This window comes from Fonsecaea multimorphosa (genome assembly GCF_000836435.1).
Source record: "Fonsecaea multimorphosa CBS 102226 unplaced genomic scaffold supercont1.28, whole genome shotgun sequence".
NCBI lineage: Eukaryota > Fungi > Ascomycota > Eurotiomycetes > Chaetothyriales > Herpotrichiellaceae > Fonsecaea > Fonsecaea multimorphosa.
Window position 1 is genome coordinate 58,924 of NW_015971662.1, and position 15,564 is coordinate 74,487.

General features: G+C 52.0%; 7 protein-coding genes across 7 annotated transcripts; 4 read left to right on the plus strand and 3 right to left on the minus strand.

Annotated features, from left to right (window-relative positions):
- Nucleotides 1–106: 106 nt before the first annotated feature.
- Z520_10098 (uncharacterized protein) lies at nucleotides 107–860 on the plus strand (the record flags this gene model as incomplete). The annotated part of the gene is made up of 2 exons (XM_016780592.1): nucleotides 107–296; nucleotides 352–860. The coding sequence occupies 2 exons, from the start codon at nucleotides 107–109 to the stop codon at nucleotides 858–860; spliced, it is 699 nt and encodes a 232-aa protein (XP_016628195.1).
- A 472-nt stretch (nucleotides 861–1,332) lies between these two features.
- On the plus strand, nucleotides 1,333–3,094 carry Z520_10099 (uncharacterized protein; the record flags this gene model as incomplete). Its single annotated transcript, XM_016780593.1, has 3 exons — nucleotides 1,333–1,645; nucleotides 1,717–1,825; nucleotides 1,888–3,094. 3 exons carry the CDS (start codon nucleotides 1,333–1,335, stop codon nucleotides 3,092–3,094), a joined length of 1,629 nt encoding a protein of 542 aa, XP_016628196.1.
- A 762-nt stretch (nucleotides 3,095–3,856) lies between these two features.
- Nucleotides 3,857–5,837, minus strand: Z520_10100 (uncharacterized protein; the record flags this gene model as incomplete). Its single annotated transcript, XM_016780594.1, has 4 exons — nucleotides 3,857–3,952; nucleotides 4,104–4,748; nucleotides 4,850–5,229; nucleotides 5,297–5,837. The coding sequence occupies 4 exons, from the start codon at nucleotides 5,835–5,837 to the stop codon at nucleotides 3,857–3,859; spliced, it is 1,662 nt and encodes a 553-aa protein (XP_016628197.1).
- A 564-nt stretch (nucleotides 5,838–6,401) lies between these two features.
- Z520_10101 (uncharacterized protein) lies at nucleotides 6,402–7,748 on the minus strand (the record flags this gene model as incomplete). The annotated part of the gene is made up of 1 exon (XM_016780595.1): nucleotides 6,402–7,748. The coding sequence occupies one exon, from the start codon at nucleotides 7,746–7,748 to the stop codon at nucleotides 6,402–6,404; it is 1,347 nt and encodes a 448-aa protein (XP_016628198.1).
- A 683-nt stretch (nucleotides 7,749–8,431) lies between these two features.
- Z520_10102 (uncharacterized protein) lies at nucleotides 8,432–9,528 on the minus strand (the record flags this gene model as incomplete). Its single annotated transcript, XM_016780596.1, has 3 exons — nucleotides 8,432–9,298; nucleotides 9,353–9,435; nucleotides 9,486–9,528. The coding sequence occupies 3 exons, from the start codon at nucleotides 9,526–9,528 to the stop codon at nucleotides 8,432–8,434; spliced, it is 993 nt and encodes a 330-aa protein (XP_016628199.1).
- A 1,327-nt stretch (nucleotides 9,529–10,855) lies between these two features.
- Z520_10103 (uncharacterized protein) lies at nucleotides 10,856–11,856 on the plus strand (the record flags this gene model as incomplete). Its single annotated transcript, XM_016780597.1, has 2 exons — nucleotides 10,856–11,643; nucleotides 11,697–11,856. The coding sequence occupies 2 exons, from the start codon at nucleotides 10,856–10,858 to the stop codon at nucleotides 11,854–11,856; spliced, it is 948 nt and encodes a 315-aa protein (XP_016628200.1).
- Nucleotides 11,857–12,264: 408 nt separating this feature from the next.
- Nucleotides 12,265–15,161, plus strand: Z520_10104 (uncharacterized protein; the record flags this gene model as incomplete). Its single annotated transcript, XM_016780598.1, has 2 exons — nucleotides 12,265–12,360; nucleotides 12,408–15,161. 2 exons carry the CDS (start codon nucleotides 12,265–12,267, stop codon nucleotides 15,159–15,161), a joined length of 2,850 nt encoding a protein of 949 aa, XP_016628201.1.
- Between the last annotated feature and the right edge of the window lie 403 nt (nucleotides 15,162–15,564).

The following is a 15,564-nucleotide window of genomic DNA, read 5'->3' on the forward strand; positions in this document are numbered from 1 at the left end:
CTTCCTCTGTCGTGAAAAGTGACCGCGCACCCGCGATTGAGCTGCAATGACCTTTTACAATTGACCTTGCCAAACACTGTCCCATTGGTACAATCTGCCCTCAAACATGTCGAAAACGCTTGCTTCCCGTATGTCGATATGCTGCTGGCGATCCCTATTTCCAGAGCTTCGACCACAGCATTTTCGGCGTACACTAGTCACCCTACAGCGCGGCCCGGCCGAGAAGCTCGACGTACCCTCCGATCTACCCTCGCATTACTGGTCTCAAATACCAGAAAGATTCAGACCTGATAGAGGTGAGTTGTGATAAGCACTTGAACGAAAGACAAGATGTGCTGACCGCTTCGCTAGGAAAACGAGAGATTGTAGTACATCAATCGCCCCGATCTGAGGCCGAAACCTGCAAAGACCCCGTCTCCATCGTGGACAGTCGACAATTGGCTCTACTGGATCCCACAGGAGCGCGGGCCAAACTGTTTGACAAAACCAACAAGGACCGTGCAAAGGTTGGAGATATTCTGCTGGCAACCTTCACTTCCGGGGAACCAGTTTCGGGGGTGATTCTGTCAATCAAAGGCTCAGCGCCTCACACGTCGGTGCTGTTGCGCAACCATTTGACAGGGATAGGCATGGAAATGCAAATCAAGGTGCATAGTCCACTGGTACAGAGCATGGAGATAGCCCAGAGAGCGCCGAAGAGAAAGAGGCGGGCGAGAATCTACTACCTGAGGAAACCAGAGCATGACACTGGAAGTGTGCAGAAAGTGGTCGACCAGTATCTGAGGCAGCGAGCCATGTTAACTGGTGGAAGACCGTCAAGCCAATTGGGACGTTCGAGACCGAAGAAAGGGAAGAGATGAATTGTGTTATGAAAGTATATGGATCGGATTCTCAAGGATCACGAGGCATCAAACCCTCAGAACTATCTCAGGTCAGCGTCAATTTTGTAAGAAAACAGTGAATGTTTTTGTTCCCTACAAGGATTGACTTGGCTGAGACTGTACCAAATAACTCAGGCATATGCAACAATTCCCTATCCTCTACCTCACTCACAGCTCAGTTTTGTCTCATTGGTCGCCAGGATCGCCGTTCGCAATTCACTTTGAGTGTCACTTGGATTTTTCAGCGTCACTTCGACAGTGATCTCGTCTTCACTATCACCGAGTTTCAACTCCACTACCTCTATAAATACCGCCTTACCACCCTCCGATCGCTCTTTCGATCCCACCACCTCCCTCTCAACCTGTCTTCTCTCTTCCTGTCTTCTCTCTTCCTGTTGCTTCTCCCAGTCATACTGTGGCAAACATGAGACGGGAACTGAAGCCGACAACCATGTCTTCTTTTGCCTCTCGTTCCTCCGAGGCTCCACCGCCGTCGTCTCATGACGAGCTTTCCCAGCAGCTTCGAGATTTGAATTTGGTTGTCAAGCCAAATATTGACGACAGAACTGCGCAGATACTTTCAAATCTCATTGGCCGAATTCATTCTGATCCGAACTTCATTCACTATCTGGACGATTCTCTTGCTGGTAGCAAGTCTCGTGAACTCCCCAGCAATGACAAACACCATTTGAACGATGCTCTTGATAGCAACAAGTTTTGGGGATCCTCGAACGGGGGCGACGACCGGGCCACGGTTAGTCCAAGTGAATTTATTCCTTCAGCAGCTTCAAGTTGCACTAACGCTGCGACCTATCATTACTAACTTACATGGCAGCTCCTACCATCCCGTGTTTGAACACAATCGAAACCCCTTTGGAGAGCGAAGCTGGCTATCAAATCTCAGATGGATTATTCAAGCGCGAAATGTGGGAACCCAGTGGGAGGTAAGACGCGAGCTAACGAGGAGGCAGATAAGAAATTAACGAACTAATGAATACTTTTATAGGCGCCATTCCGGTCGATTCAGTTGCAGGCCTATTTCGGTCATGGTCAATGACACCGAGTTCTTTGTTCACGGGCGAATTTTGCAGGCCATGTTCTTGGACCTCTCAAACTGCTTAGGAGGAGGCGACATTCTCTATGTGAGCGACATTCCTGAACATGTATTCGAAGCAGCGCTTGAATATCAATACGGCCGGAGCGTTGGTACCCTTGAAAAGCTCCTTGACGATGAACTGGAGCTTCTTGGTCACTTTGCAATGAGCAACGACAATTGGCCTCTGCTTGGCGCAATCTACCAGATCAGCGGAACAGAGCTCTTCGACAAACACAGCCTTTTGTATATTACCTATTTGTACGAAGATTGTTCCGATCTTCCAGGGTTCAGGGATTACTTCCGAGAAAGCTTACGAAAGGAGCTTCCGAAAAGACATGAGAATGGTGGGTCGCGCGCCTTTATCTCCGAGCTCGTCGCCGAATTGCAGCGTAAGAGCAAACCTTCCAACGCCATGGAAGATGTGTCTATGGTGCTACATGAACTATGGTCTGCAAGCACGACAACAGCGAAGTCCTTAGAAGCCAAACTCGCTGCTCGAGGCAATGTCGGTAGCGGCTCTGACAACATCGATGGCAGTGGCTGGACAAAGTCTGCAAACGATTTAGCTTGGCACAGAGACGGTAACCAAAACGATCTTCAGCCCAGCAGCGGACGGGACGATGATGTGGAAGTGGCCTGGGAGAAGATGATCAAGACAGCATGGCCAGCGGCCTACCGTGCTGCATCAGACCTTGATTCTCCTGCACCTACAAGTCCTCCTCCTCCAGCTCCTGTCAACCCGCCAACCCAATCCAACTGGGGCTATACGGCCTGGCGCGATCTCAACAATTCCAGTTCCCTGCCGAAATCCCCTCCAGCCACGGCCCGCGGCAGTCCCCATCTTCTGCACAAAACCTCCGCTCTCGGACGCTGCATTCACCATTGGATGAGCCGACAACGCGCGGAAAATTGCTGCCGTAAGAGCTTCACGGTGGAGGAGATTGCCACGAGTGTCGGTTGTACCGAGGACGAGGTGGACACAGCGCTTGCCGAACTCGTGGAAGACGGGTTCGTCTCGAACGTCGAGAGCTGGACCGGACAGACATTGTACAGAGCCATCTTTTCCAAGACAACATCCCTTTCCGGCTGGGAAGTGAACCAGGACCTATGTGATTGAAATGAGTCCCGTCATCGACTTGGATCAAGCGGCACTATCACGACGTGCAAAAAAACAGGCTTGGCTCAATGGCTCAATCCCCTTCCAACATGCATCAAGATGAGCCAAGAGCTCTTTCCCAACATCAGTCGCTCATTATGGAACTTGTCGTTCGAAACTGGATTCCGGGGCATAGAAAACACAAAAAAAGGCAACAACAAACACACAATTCTCACCAAAAAAAAGGGAAAGAGTATTACAGGACATTGAGCACCAATTTTTCCACTTCCGTCTTCTTTCTCCACAAGTGAATTGAAATTTCTATTACTGCTGCCGAGTCGATGGGCGATCAATGAGAAATGGGGAGCAAGGGAGATCGGAACGGCGTCGAAGCAGAGAGCAGAGTCAGGTGGGTAGCCTGATAGATTCATCAACTTTGAGGGGTGACAGCTTGGGCTGGGGCTGGCTTGATGAATTGATTCAGAGTTGTATTGAAAATCCAAAACATGATGAGCAAGCTTTTTTTCCGATTCTATCGTTATCAGAGTCATTTCATTCCCGCTGTGATAAAATTCTTTGGGGTTTCTTGGCCCTTTCGCATCTGTAACGTTGTGCTTTGCTAGCGTCTCTCTCGAAGCACAGTCCAGCGTATCCACTCAGTAACAGCTCTCATCAGACCAGTCAGTGCAGCAATGTGAACCTGGAATGCATATATGCGATTTTACGTGACATGACGCGGGAGGACCCCGGCAGACAGGGATCGTTCGTTGACGCCAGGTAGGCTCAGAGCAGAAGCAACGTATAATCCTCATCGATCTGCACGTGGATGTCCTCGAGTGTTGTCTTTCCACCGACCACCGCGGGACCTTTGATTGTAAGCTGCATCACGTTAAGAGGAAAAGGGTCAGCACATGTCGTTCGTAAGACGAAACGGTCGAGAAGCGCCATGATTGGTCCAAGAAAGGGAGAGGGGGAGTTCGACAGAGGAATAGATGTTAAAGAGGGAATATGAGGTGTGGCGTGGACATACCGTTGCTCCACGCGGAGTACGCGATCCCATAACGCCCTCCTCTCCTGCCAAATTGACCTCGACGCTGCTAAGCGGAGCGCCGACGCAGCACACTTTACCGCCCTTGTCACGGTAATCAAAGATGTTGGTCTGCGCGATCGCGCCCGCCACGGACGGACTCGTCAGCGCGTACCCGATCCGGCATTTCAAGTGCGTGCGAATACTGTGCAGTGTCGACGACGACAGGCGGGCTGATTTTGGAGTCGTGACAGATTGAGGGATCAGAAGGACGCGGAGGTGCGAGAGGGTGTTGGAAGTGGTGGCCTGTTTCGAGGGGAGATTCCCTTGCTGTAAGGTGCGTGTGGTCATGTACTTTGACAGCCCGCTGGGGAGGGTTGTATTCGGGTGGGATAAGTAGGCTTGCACAGTGGTGGGGGAGGCGAGGACGACGGTTGGAGATGTCCGGGAGGTGGCGTGGGCGAGATCAATGTTGTCTCCGGAGACGGAGTTGAGGGCCAGCGTTGCGTTGGAGTAGAGGGCGGCAAAGATCCAGCACAGAGTGTAGCTATCTGTTAAAGGTATGGTGGGCAGTAACGAGTCGCTCGGACTAAGTTTCTGAGCACGTGGCAGGGTGGCCAGAAGTGCAGCGGTACCGGATATGAGGTTCTAAAAGTGGTGCTGGTCAGTATACAAGGGGCTCAATTGACAAATGAAACTTGGCTTGAAAACAGCGCAGAGTTAAGGTGATAGGGAAGAAGTAGGCTCACTTCTGAGGTGTATTTGACCAGGTCGAAACCTCCGCTAGCCGTCGGACAGAAAATCGACACAGGCGGGACTTGAGAATCTTTGTCCAAAGGCAAAACCTCTGAGTTGGTGGGTCGCTGGTTCTTCTGCACAAGTTCCTGCCATGAGCTAACCTCAAAGCCTTCGGGAGAACCTTCTGACCAGTCCATGTGCCTATTTTCTGGGCGGGTGACCCAAATGATGTTCTTGATGCTTTTGGCGCTCGAGGACATGGTTTCAAGGTCCAGCGTGCCGGCCTCGGCGATCACATGGTCAGCTGACACCTTGGAGAGAAGCGAGTTGAGCTTGTCGGGCGTAAGGCCGTATGGGAGGAGAATTGTCGAGAAGCCGTAGAACGAGCCAGCTGTTTTGGGGATGGTCAGACACACGACGCTGAGCCCTAAAGAGTCTGTGGATAATATACAACATACCAAAAACGGAAGACAACAGTTCGACCGAATTTGAGAGGCAGACGGCCACAGATTGACCATTGTTCCGCTTCACGTATTGACCGATGACATTAATTCCGAGCGTCAAATCTTCGAGATTGTGATCGACGACCTTTTCCAGGCCGAGCACCGTCAAAATTTTGCCTCTCTGACCCGTCGGGTTGCCCTCTTCATTGACCGCGCCGCGGACTGCCGTCCTCCAGATATCGCGCAGATCTCCCGGTCGGCCAGAACTCCACTTTGGTGTCCCCGGGTCTTTGACGCCCAGCCCGGCACGGAGAGGATAGCCATGTGGAATATCGATGGCGCGGTAGACGGCCGACTCACCTGATTGACGGATGGGTGCAACCTGAGCTTGTCTTGCGAGCAGATAGGGGTGAGTATCTGGGTCACGACCTGTAAGCACCGGGTAGATGAGGAACACTGCGAGAGCGAGAGCAAGAATGGTCGTCCAAATGTTCCATGACGAGAAGAACTGGGCGATGTTGGCGTCAATTCGTTCCGCTAGGCCGGCTTCCGACATGATGGACCGACTTGAATGATGGAAGAACTCGAGTTGTCGTTGATGGATGTCTGCAATATATCAGACGTTGGAGTTGAAGTTGCTCCGAATCGGCCATGAGATTCTTGGCCTGCACTCCACTTGCTGCTTTAATCCAACTTGACAGCCTTGTTCAGCCTCGTCCAGCCTTGCCATTATCGCGGGGAGAGTTGGACCAAGCCATTCTATTCTGCTCGTGGTCAGGCTATGCCTTTGCGCTCATCTCTCTGAGATATAGTGTACACTGCTGTGGGAGATGTGCGAGACTGGTGCACAAAAGGCTGACCTCCATTGTTGCTCACGCTATACAAGATTCACGGGTCGTAAAAAACGGCTGGCAGGATGCTCTGAAGCCAAGGACATTGTCCAATGAATATATTTCGCACTCTATGCTTCAAGCATAATAATTCGAATCACCAAAAGTAGCCACTGGGCTCCTACCGCGTCAAATTTTCTCTGTTACCACATTGATTGATAGCCTCTCGCACCCCCAGTATCGCTGGGCGTCCTGTGTCATGAAGAATACCACAACCAGATCCTAACAGCCTAAAGTGCCTGCTGAGTTAAATATTTTTGCGTCTCTTTGACGGCATCATAGCTGTACAACCACTGTAGAAAGGGTGGACTTGGGAAAGGCGCATTCATGTTTGCCGGCGGGCGAGGCTGCGCTCCCCTCTCCTCCTCCGGTCGCGCCAGCTCGGCCTGGTCGATCTTGAACTGCTTGGCTAGAAACTCATTGCGCACCTCAGCGTCAGCGCCGTTCAGAAACACTACACCGTCATGACTTGCAGCTTGGATGCGTTCGACGCGCGGCTTGCGGAGGGCCTCGTATGCCTTCGTGGCATCCGCGATCGGCCGACCGTTTTCCCAGGCCCAGCCGACGCATTCGCCGAGCACTGCACCGTCTTCGATCGCACAGGAACCGCCAGAGCCAGCGTGAGGAAGCATGGCGTGCCAAGCATCCCCGAGAAGGACCACTCCGCCCTTTTCACTCCGGCAAGTACTCAAAGGAGGGAGCTCGGCCACCCTCCACTGAATGCAAGGTCCAATGTTGGCAAGCAGGTCTCTTACGGTAGGACAGGCGTCTCCGAACTCGGCAGCGACTTGTTTTGGGTCGGCTTTGATGCCCCAATAGCCGTAAGGAACGTCACAACCATCGCCAATGCATACCACAACGTCGTACGGCCTGTGGGGTGGCAAGGGCCAAGACAATATGTATTTTCCCGGCATGAACCATATTTGGCTGGTGCCCTGCGTCAACAGCCATTTAAGATTTGGGTTTGCTACCATGGCGTCTTTGTCGACAGTGCACCGGTAGGCTTTCTCGTCCGAGGGGATCAGCTCGACTGAGGCTGTTGCAGGGATGGAACCACGGACCGCAGAGCGCAGCCCATCTGCTCCCACCACGAGGTCGGCGGAGAGGGAACGTCCGTCCTTCAGGTGCACTGCGTTGGTGTCAACGTCGACACTGGTGACTTCGGCATTGAACAAGATCTTGGTGCCGTATCCTTGGGCGCCTCTGGCGAGGAGTTGCTGGTAATCTGCTCGGTGTATGCTCCACTTTGGTGCCCCCCAGAGGATGTTGCTGTGGTTCCCTTCATTGTGAAAGACTGCACCCAGGCGTTCATTGTTTGCGCCGTCCCGCAGATCAATATATCTGTTCTCGGTGACAGAGGGCCGAAACTGCTCCTCCAGTCCGTAGTACTTGATCACCCTGACCGCATGAGAATCGATACTGATGCTGGCGCCGAATTCGTTCAGCTCTGGTTTGCCTTCAAGAACTGTGACGTCCAGACCCCTGCGTGACAGAGCAATAGCAGCCGAAAGACCGCCAATGCCTGCACCTACAATCAACACTGAATAGGGCTTTGCAGGCCGGTCAATGCTTCCCATTATGGTGGTTGGTCAGCTGGAGAGAAGCCTAGGACTATGCTCCGGGGAATGGAAATATATCTTGAGAGGGTCTGCCTTTGAACGAGAGTAAGCCACCTACCAACCTGAACATACATACCATTATAAGGACTCCCGCATTCTGTAGACATCTTACCGCCGGTCAGCTAAGGCCGCCTCCAACCCGCTGGCCATCCTCGAAGAAAGGAAGGCATTTCTCCAGATCCGCTGTCATAATATCGGACGCCTAATGAATGCGGCCGCCCAATGTTAAGGGGAAAAGGGTCTCCGAAGGAGTTACCTGTTCGAAGTCGCTGGTGTGCAGCCAATTGAATTGAGCGATGCATCATCACACGCGGCAAACTCTTCAAACCCTACATACCCATGCAGATATTGTCCAGGGAAGGTTCAAGGCTACGGTACGAGGAAGTAAGCGAAGGTCCCTGCCCAAGAAGGGCAGTGGGTATTTGCACGCACCTTGGCAGAACAATATCTCCCAACGACTGGGTCAGCTTCTGAGATGATCAGCTCACATCCCTAATTTTATACTTTTGGATCATCGGCTAGGTGGTGTATTGAATCTCCTGCGGGAATGTGTTCAGACAGTCCCAATATCTAACTTAGGTCTTCGTCTTTGAATCTGCGACCGGAAACGCCCATGCCCAACGTGATCATACGAGCGACCCTCATAGTTTGCTCTGGGGTTGATAGAACTTCCGACTCCTTTCAATGGCTTCAACGGCCTCTCCCTCGATTCTCGATAGGAGCTCCTGGCATGTGGGAATGTCGTGAATCAGCCCAATGACTTGGCCAGCCGTCCAGACGCCAAAGTCCTTGTCTCCATTGATGAAGACCTCTCGCCCACGCTTTCCAGACACGAATGGGGCCACCTCTTCAAATTTGCCAGTTGTGCTGCTCTTCTCGATCGCGACCGCCTCCTGGGCAACCTTGTTCTTGAATAGTCTGGAAGTGTTTTTCCATCTCCTCAGCACAAGCTCAGTATCATGTTCCGAGGCATCCACGATTGCTTGCTTGATGTTCACATGGATTGGCGCTTCGACTGTGCACATGAATCGGGTGCCCATGTTGATACCTTCGGCACCAAGGGCAAGGGCGGCAGCCAGTCCCTGACCATCTGCAAAGCCGCCAGAAGCAATAAATGGTGCGCCGAGTGATTGTCTTGCTCTTGACAGGAGGATGAAATTGGTAATGTCTGATTCACCCACATGGCCAGCACACTCGAAGCCGTCGATTGATAGGAAGTCCACACCCAGCTTCACAGCCGACTGAGCGTGGCGAATGGTCGTACATTTGTGAAGGATGATGATGCCGGCGTTCTTCAACAGTTTGATGACCGGGCCAGGCGAGTTGCCTGCTGTCTCCACCACCTTGATCCCCTCATCGATACAGACTTGAGCGTATTCGCCATAGGGCGGAGCGTTCATCGTGGGCAGGAGAGTGATGTTAACGGCGAAGGGGTTCTTGGTCATGGTCCTGCATTTCCGGATCTCCTTACGCAGGTCTTCAGGGGTAGGTTGAGTAAGAGCCGTGAGCTACAGTCCGATTAGCGCCATTGACAGTAGTCGCAGTGTTTCGGTGAGACTTACTATACCCAGACCACCTGCGTTGGATACAGCGGATGCTAATTCGGCATATCCCACCCATTGCATCCCACCCTGGACGACGGGAACTTTTCCATAGTTAGCGAGGTTTGCGCGATGAGCAGCTCTCAAAATATACCCTTGATGCCGAGTCGGCGCGTAAGTTCGGTGTTGAAAACCATTGTGGTTGTGGTTTTGGATTCGCACGTGAAGGCAGTCGGCGGAAACGGAGGACTCGACAATCTAGTCAAACTCGTGCACAATGCAATAGGCGAACAGGAAATGACAAGGCAAGGGAGAACGAGGAGCAAACACAATTCAAAATACCATGCCGTCCTTCATATATCAAAAGGGAGATGACCCGAGGTGGTTGCGATCACGAATACTACGGACGCAGGAGAGCGCAGGGAGAGTTGTGGGGGACACGAACTCAGCCGGGGACCGAGGCAATTAAAGCTTCCACTTCTTAAGGCCGTTGCAGCGCGGACTCGATTGTTTGCCGATGTATCACCTAAGCATGAGCAATGGCATCTATCAGCGTCTTTGAGGGGCACGCAAGCCGGGAGTCTTTGCGTATTTGGACCTCAACACTTCGAAATAGCATCTTGATTGATGTCCCGAGAAGCTGAAGGGACGGAGCCGCAGTCGGTGCCTCGGGCCGCGATATCGTTTTTCCGATCCGAACCACTCGCCCTTCAAGTTGTTCACTGCAAGTCTCTTGGATGATGTCGAAAGAAATAAATCTAGATGTGGTTTGACCTTTGGGACGATAGTCTGCAGATGTTACTGATCTGAGGCGATGTTATAGCCATCGTCAAGCCATCGTCAAGCCATCAAAAACCATCGCAAAACCATCGCAAAACCATCGCAAAACCATCGCGAGCTCTTCGGCCGTAAGACATGTGCCAGCCTCGCCGAAGCCTCGCGGAACGTTCTCCAAAGGGAATAGTCGGCCTTGGTTGTTTTCAGTCATGACGGGTTTTGCCAATTTCTATCAGAAGACAGCCATCTCCCTTGTATCGTATCATGCGTGCCAGAACTCACGATAACCCTAGAGATCATTATGGTAGTTAAGACCCCACCAACACGCAGCGTGCAGGCTCCAGCGACCAAAGCTGACCTCGTTTCATGGTGTCGCTAAATGTGCGTTATGAATCATGATATTGGTATTGAAACTTCATTCGACAACTTTTGCATGCCTACGGCTGTTGCGTTAAACCGAAAAGAAGTATTTTGCGCGAAGTGTCTGCTTGGTCCATGCGCAAGCATTGGTGTGGTACTGCTTTGGTTTGTTTATATGGGTCTACTTGGTCTTACTGGGCATTGTGGTATAAGTTAAATACGGTGTCTCTGGAATGCTTCACTCATCAGAGACCTGCATATTTCCAGGCTGCCATTGCTGCTTCTTCTTGCCCTGAACTGAGGCGCGAGACAGAGTTTCCCCTGAAAAAGAGTGGTTCCCCCTCATTCATAGACTTTATTGCTGGGTCTCTCCAAAGGGCATTCACGATGTCAGTCAACCCATCTCATGTCAATCCGCTCGATTGCAGCGAGGTATCCGAACAATGCCCAGTCAAGGCCTCGATCTACGGGTACTATCCTATTCTAGCATCAAACGCCTTTTTCAGCGCCCTCTTTGGGCTTTGCTTCATTGTCAATCTTGGCATCGGCTGGCGCTCTAGGACTTGGTCCTACATGCTTGCAATGTCCCTTGCCTGCATATCTAGCTGCATCGGCTATGTTGGTCGATGCCTCATGCACCGCAATCCCTTCGACTCCGTCGGCTTCGAGATCCAGATATGCTGCCTCACATTCGCCCCAGCTTTCAACGCTGCTGCTATCTATCTGATCTTGAAGCATCTGGTCTTGCAGCTAGGCAGAGACTGGTCAAGGGTCAGACCGAAATATTACACATGGGCTTTCATCACAGCCGACTTTCTTGCCTTGACTCTACAAGCAGCGGGTGGAGGCATTGCAGGATCCGCTGGAGACGATGAGAGCTTTCGAAATGTCGGAGACAGACTCATGATTACTGGTATCTCCTGGCAGGTCTTGACTCTTCTGATATTTGGTGCAGCCGTCACGGACTATTCTATTCGACGGCTGAAATCTCAGCCCCTTTCCGAATCTGCGCGGTCTCTGATACTCGATCCGAAGTTCCGGATTTTTGTGATCGCACAATTAATCGCTTACCTTGCTATCCTGATTCGATGCGTCTACCGAGTTGCTGAGATGGCCAATGGGTGGCGCAATCCTATCATGCAGAATCAAGGCCTCTTTATCGGACTTGACAGTGTGTTAGTATTGTCCATACATCCAGATTTTGACAAAGCTCTAACAAAAGATCCAGCCAGGTTGGCGTTGCCACAATCCTTCAAACATTTCTCCACCCCGGCTACTTCTTCCCAGCACTCGAAAGCTACGGGCAACGCAAGAAGGCCCAAAAGGCTAGTAATGTCTCTTACGAGATCAGCAGAAGTGAGAGCCAGATGGAAAAGGCTTTGGTTTAGGCTGTAGCGTGCTCAAATCGACAGAGGTTGAAGTAGTCGACAGGCGGATATCGCTCAGCTGCTAAGAATCAAAGGAGTTGAGAATCTATCCTACACTTGGACCCAGCTGTTCTTACACAATTTACCCCGTATTGTTAGTCGGTTCGCCAGGGGCAATGCCAGGGGCACGCCAGCCTCGCGACATGCGTAATGTTGCTTGACCCACAATTTCTTGGCTCATCGTCATTCCGACTGCGAGTCCGTCTCGCCGAGTCCTGCAACTCCTGCTGCCTCACTTCACCGTGTGGTGAGTTACTCGACATCGACTGTCTACTCTCGTTTGGGTCCTATTCAATGCGCTGTAGGAGTCACTCTTCTGTTCCGTGCCCGAATCACTTCTAAGCCTCTCTGCGATGTACGGTTTGAGCCATGGGTGCGTCAGAGTCGAAGCTGGTATTCAAGCAGGGCATCTTCAGACTCTCGGAGGAGAGGAACATTGCCGCCAATGACCCATACTGGACAAATGTGAGGTACACTATAGTTGTTACGAAGTAGTGCGCTGATGGTTGCAGTTCTGGGAACTACCTGAATCCGTCGAGGACGTCTTCAGTCTCTTTTCGCATACCGACATCCGCAGAACCCGAGATTCTGCGCTCGAGAACCTTGAAACCCTCATTCTAGCCGTCACATCGCGCCTGATCGTGTTGAAGAACCACCCCTCGTTTCCAGATCCTGATCTTGCTCCGGAAAAGGATGCCCTTAATTGTGTACGAGTCCTGACCCGGCTCCTGCCATATGTGTACGAGGCGGATGACTTGTCAGAATGGGAGGACAAGTTTTTCTGGGGATTGAGGCGGCGCCGGACGAGAAGATCTCAAGTCTCGGGTGAGGTGCTGTTCGACGACAATCAGATCGAGGAGGAAACCCCTACAGACAATCGTGAGCAGGAATTCGAGGATATCAAACCACTTGCGGAAGAACTTATAGACACCTTGACCGATCTCCTCTTCTATGCAGGTTTCACGATACCTGACCTCCCGCAGGCGAAGAGCAAGGTTACGTATGCAATCTGGCAGAGTGGCGTGGGTTGCAAATCTTCCATCCCCACAAACAAAGAACTCGAGAGCAATCGATGCGAGATCCTCCGGCTCCTTCTGACCCTGTCCAGCAAGGCAATGTACACGCATTCCAATGTCCTTCCAGTTCAAGGTGTCAAAGCTATCACGTACCTCGCCACCTGTCCAGACAAGCAGATCGTTCTCTCCGTGCTGTGTTCTCTGATCAATACCACGATCAAATCCAACCCTGGCTCGTGGCGTCTCCCGTACGACCACGTGGTCCGCAAGGATTCCAAGCAGACCCTCGTCGTCTACAGCTTACAACTTCTCCTGGTCCTTCTGCTGTACCCAGTCCCCGAAAGCGGAAATGGTCCGGCGCCGAAGAACTTCTACCGCCATTATCTTGGTCGACTCCATAGACCGGAGGATTTTCAGTTCCTTGCCGATGGCATGACTCGAGTCTTAAGCCAGCCGATGCAAGCTACGACTTCATACCTACCTGGGAGCCAGAAGTCGGTCAAGTGGGCCCCGGAAATGACAATGCTCTTTTGGGAAGTACTCCAGTGCAACAAAAGATTCCGGGCTTTTATCATAGAGTCCAAGCGCGCACACGATTTCGTCATTCTCATGCTATTCTATGCCATCGAGTACAAGACTGACGCGTCAAAGCAAGGTATCGTGAGAATGTGCGTCTTCGTCCTCCAAACAATGAGTGTCGAATCCACCTTTGGAAACAACCTCAACAAAAAGTTTGAAGCACAGGATACCTTGCCTCCATCCATTCGTCTGGCAAATTTCAAAGGCACCTATGCGGATTTCTTGATCACTTCAATCCACACTTTGATTACAGGGAGCAAGGGCAAGCTTGAAGCCATCTACCCTGCCTTGCTTGCCATCATTAATAATATGGCAGCCTACGTGCAGCATCTGTCTTTGGCGGCAAGCACTCGCTTGGTACAGCTACTCGTATCAATGTCCACTCCAAGCTTCCTTCTTGCGAATGAGAGCAACCATGTCCTTCTTCGGGCACTCCTGGAATCTATCACCAGCATGATAGAGCACCAGTATACATCCAATGCCAATTTGATATATGCTGTTTGGCGATCGAGGAAACGTATCGAATCCTTGAGACAATTCACGCTGGAGGGCGGTCAAGCAGAAATTGAACGAGCTGCTCAACGCCGCAAGGAGAGTGCTCTGAACGATAACGCAGATGATATTTCCAGATCATCTACCAGGGAAAACCTGTCTTCGCCAGTTGCTCGCAGTGGAATGTTGCCGAACCCGGAAAGTGCAGTGGACGGAACGTTCGCCATAGGAGACTCGGACGACTCCGACAATGAAGAGCCACCAGCCCCTTCTCAGTCGACGCAATCCATGCGGACTTCTCGAACACCTTCGATTGCCTCGTCATCCATCCCAGAAGACCACGTTCCCGTTCAACTATCGGGCATGTCAGAAAAGGCCAGGGGTAAGATGCCCGCGAATGCCCCGACATTCTCTCGACAAAACAGCACATTAAGCCTTTCAGGTACTTCGACATATACCACAGGCCGTGGCTCGTTCACGCCCACGACAGATTGGCTAGAGAGCTGGCTCCCTGAGCTACCTCTTCACACTCTGCTTACTGTAATCAAAGTCCTCTCTACGCACCCTCTGGCATCACCACGTGTCAGCAATGCGGGCGCCACTCACAGCGATACCACAAACCCGCCCTCGGTAGCTTCCTCGCGCCGCTCATCACTGACTGGAGGTGACGAGCCCTCTACGATAAACTCCCCCACCGCAAGTCCCACAGACTTCCGCTCCCAAATTCCCTCCACAGCCTCGCACCCTGCCATCGCCGCCATACTGGCTTCGCCATCCCCAATCCGGGTACACCTTTTCGAATGGTCGCCGCTCTCTCTAGGCTGGTACATGTCCGTGCTTTGGTCTTTGATATTCACCGCGGAAATGACCATCTCACCGACCTCCAGCACGGCGGCCACCCTGACAGGAGGGGGAGTGATGGCTGGGCCGGTGGGTGTCTGGAACGGAACGAACGTGAAGTTATTTCAGGTTGCAACTGAGGGGAGACGAGAAGGTCCAAGCCTAAGCCAGCCGAGAGGGGCGGTGGATGCTGTGGGTAGTAGGATTGTGCAGGGAGTTCAGGGGTTAAACCTGGGCGGTCTGGTTTCTAGAGTGGGAAGTGGAGTGAGAAGTGTCAGTGCTAGCAATATTACTGACGGTGCTGCTACACAGGGAAGAGGTACCACGAGAGAAATCTGATCCTCGTCACGCATTTGCCCTGCTTGATACTTGGGGGCTTGAGAGCGGTCTGCAAGGGATAGATCCGGTGCGGTGTTGCTATGGTATGAGGCGGCGCCGGGAGAAGGAAGTCATGACATGCACTTTCACGACTATGCGGCGTTCTTCAGGCTGGCTTTTCTCCGAGCGTAGGCGTCCTCCTCCTGTTTTTGTCTTTTCTCCTTGTAATATCCATCTGGATAAATGTGTTTGGGGTTTGTGAATGAGCGAATACTTTTCAAGAACCTCTCTGGCTGGCTGGCTATTCCTAGAGATTAGTCCAAGTCCGCGGTTACCGCGTCTGGCGCTCGTTCGTGCAAGGATACTAGATACCTGGTTCTGAGAAAGATCGAGCTGCCGGTAGGATCAGTTTCATAGTCGTCGT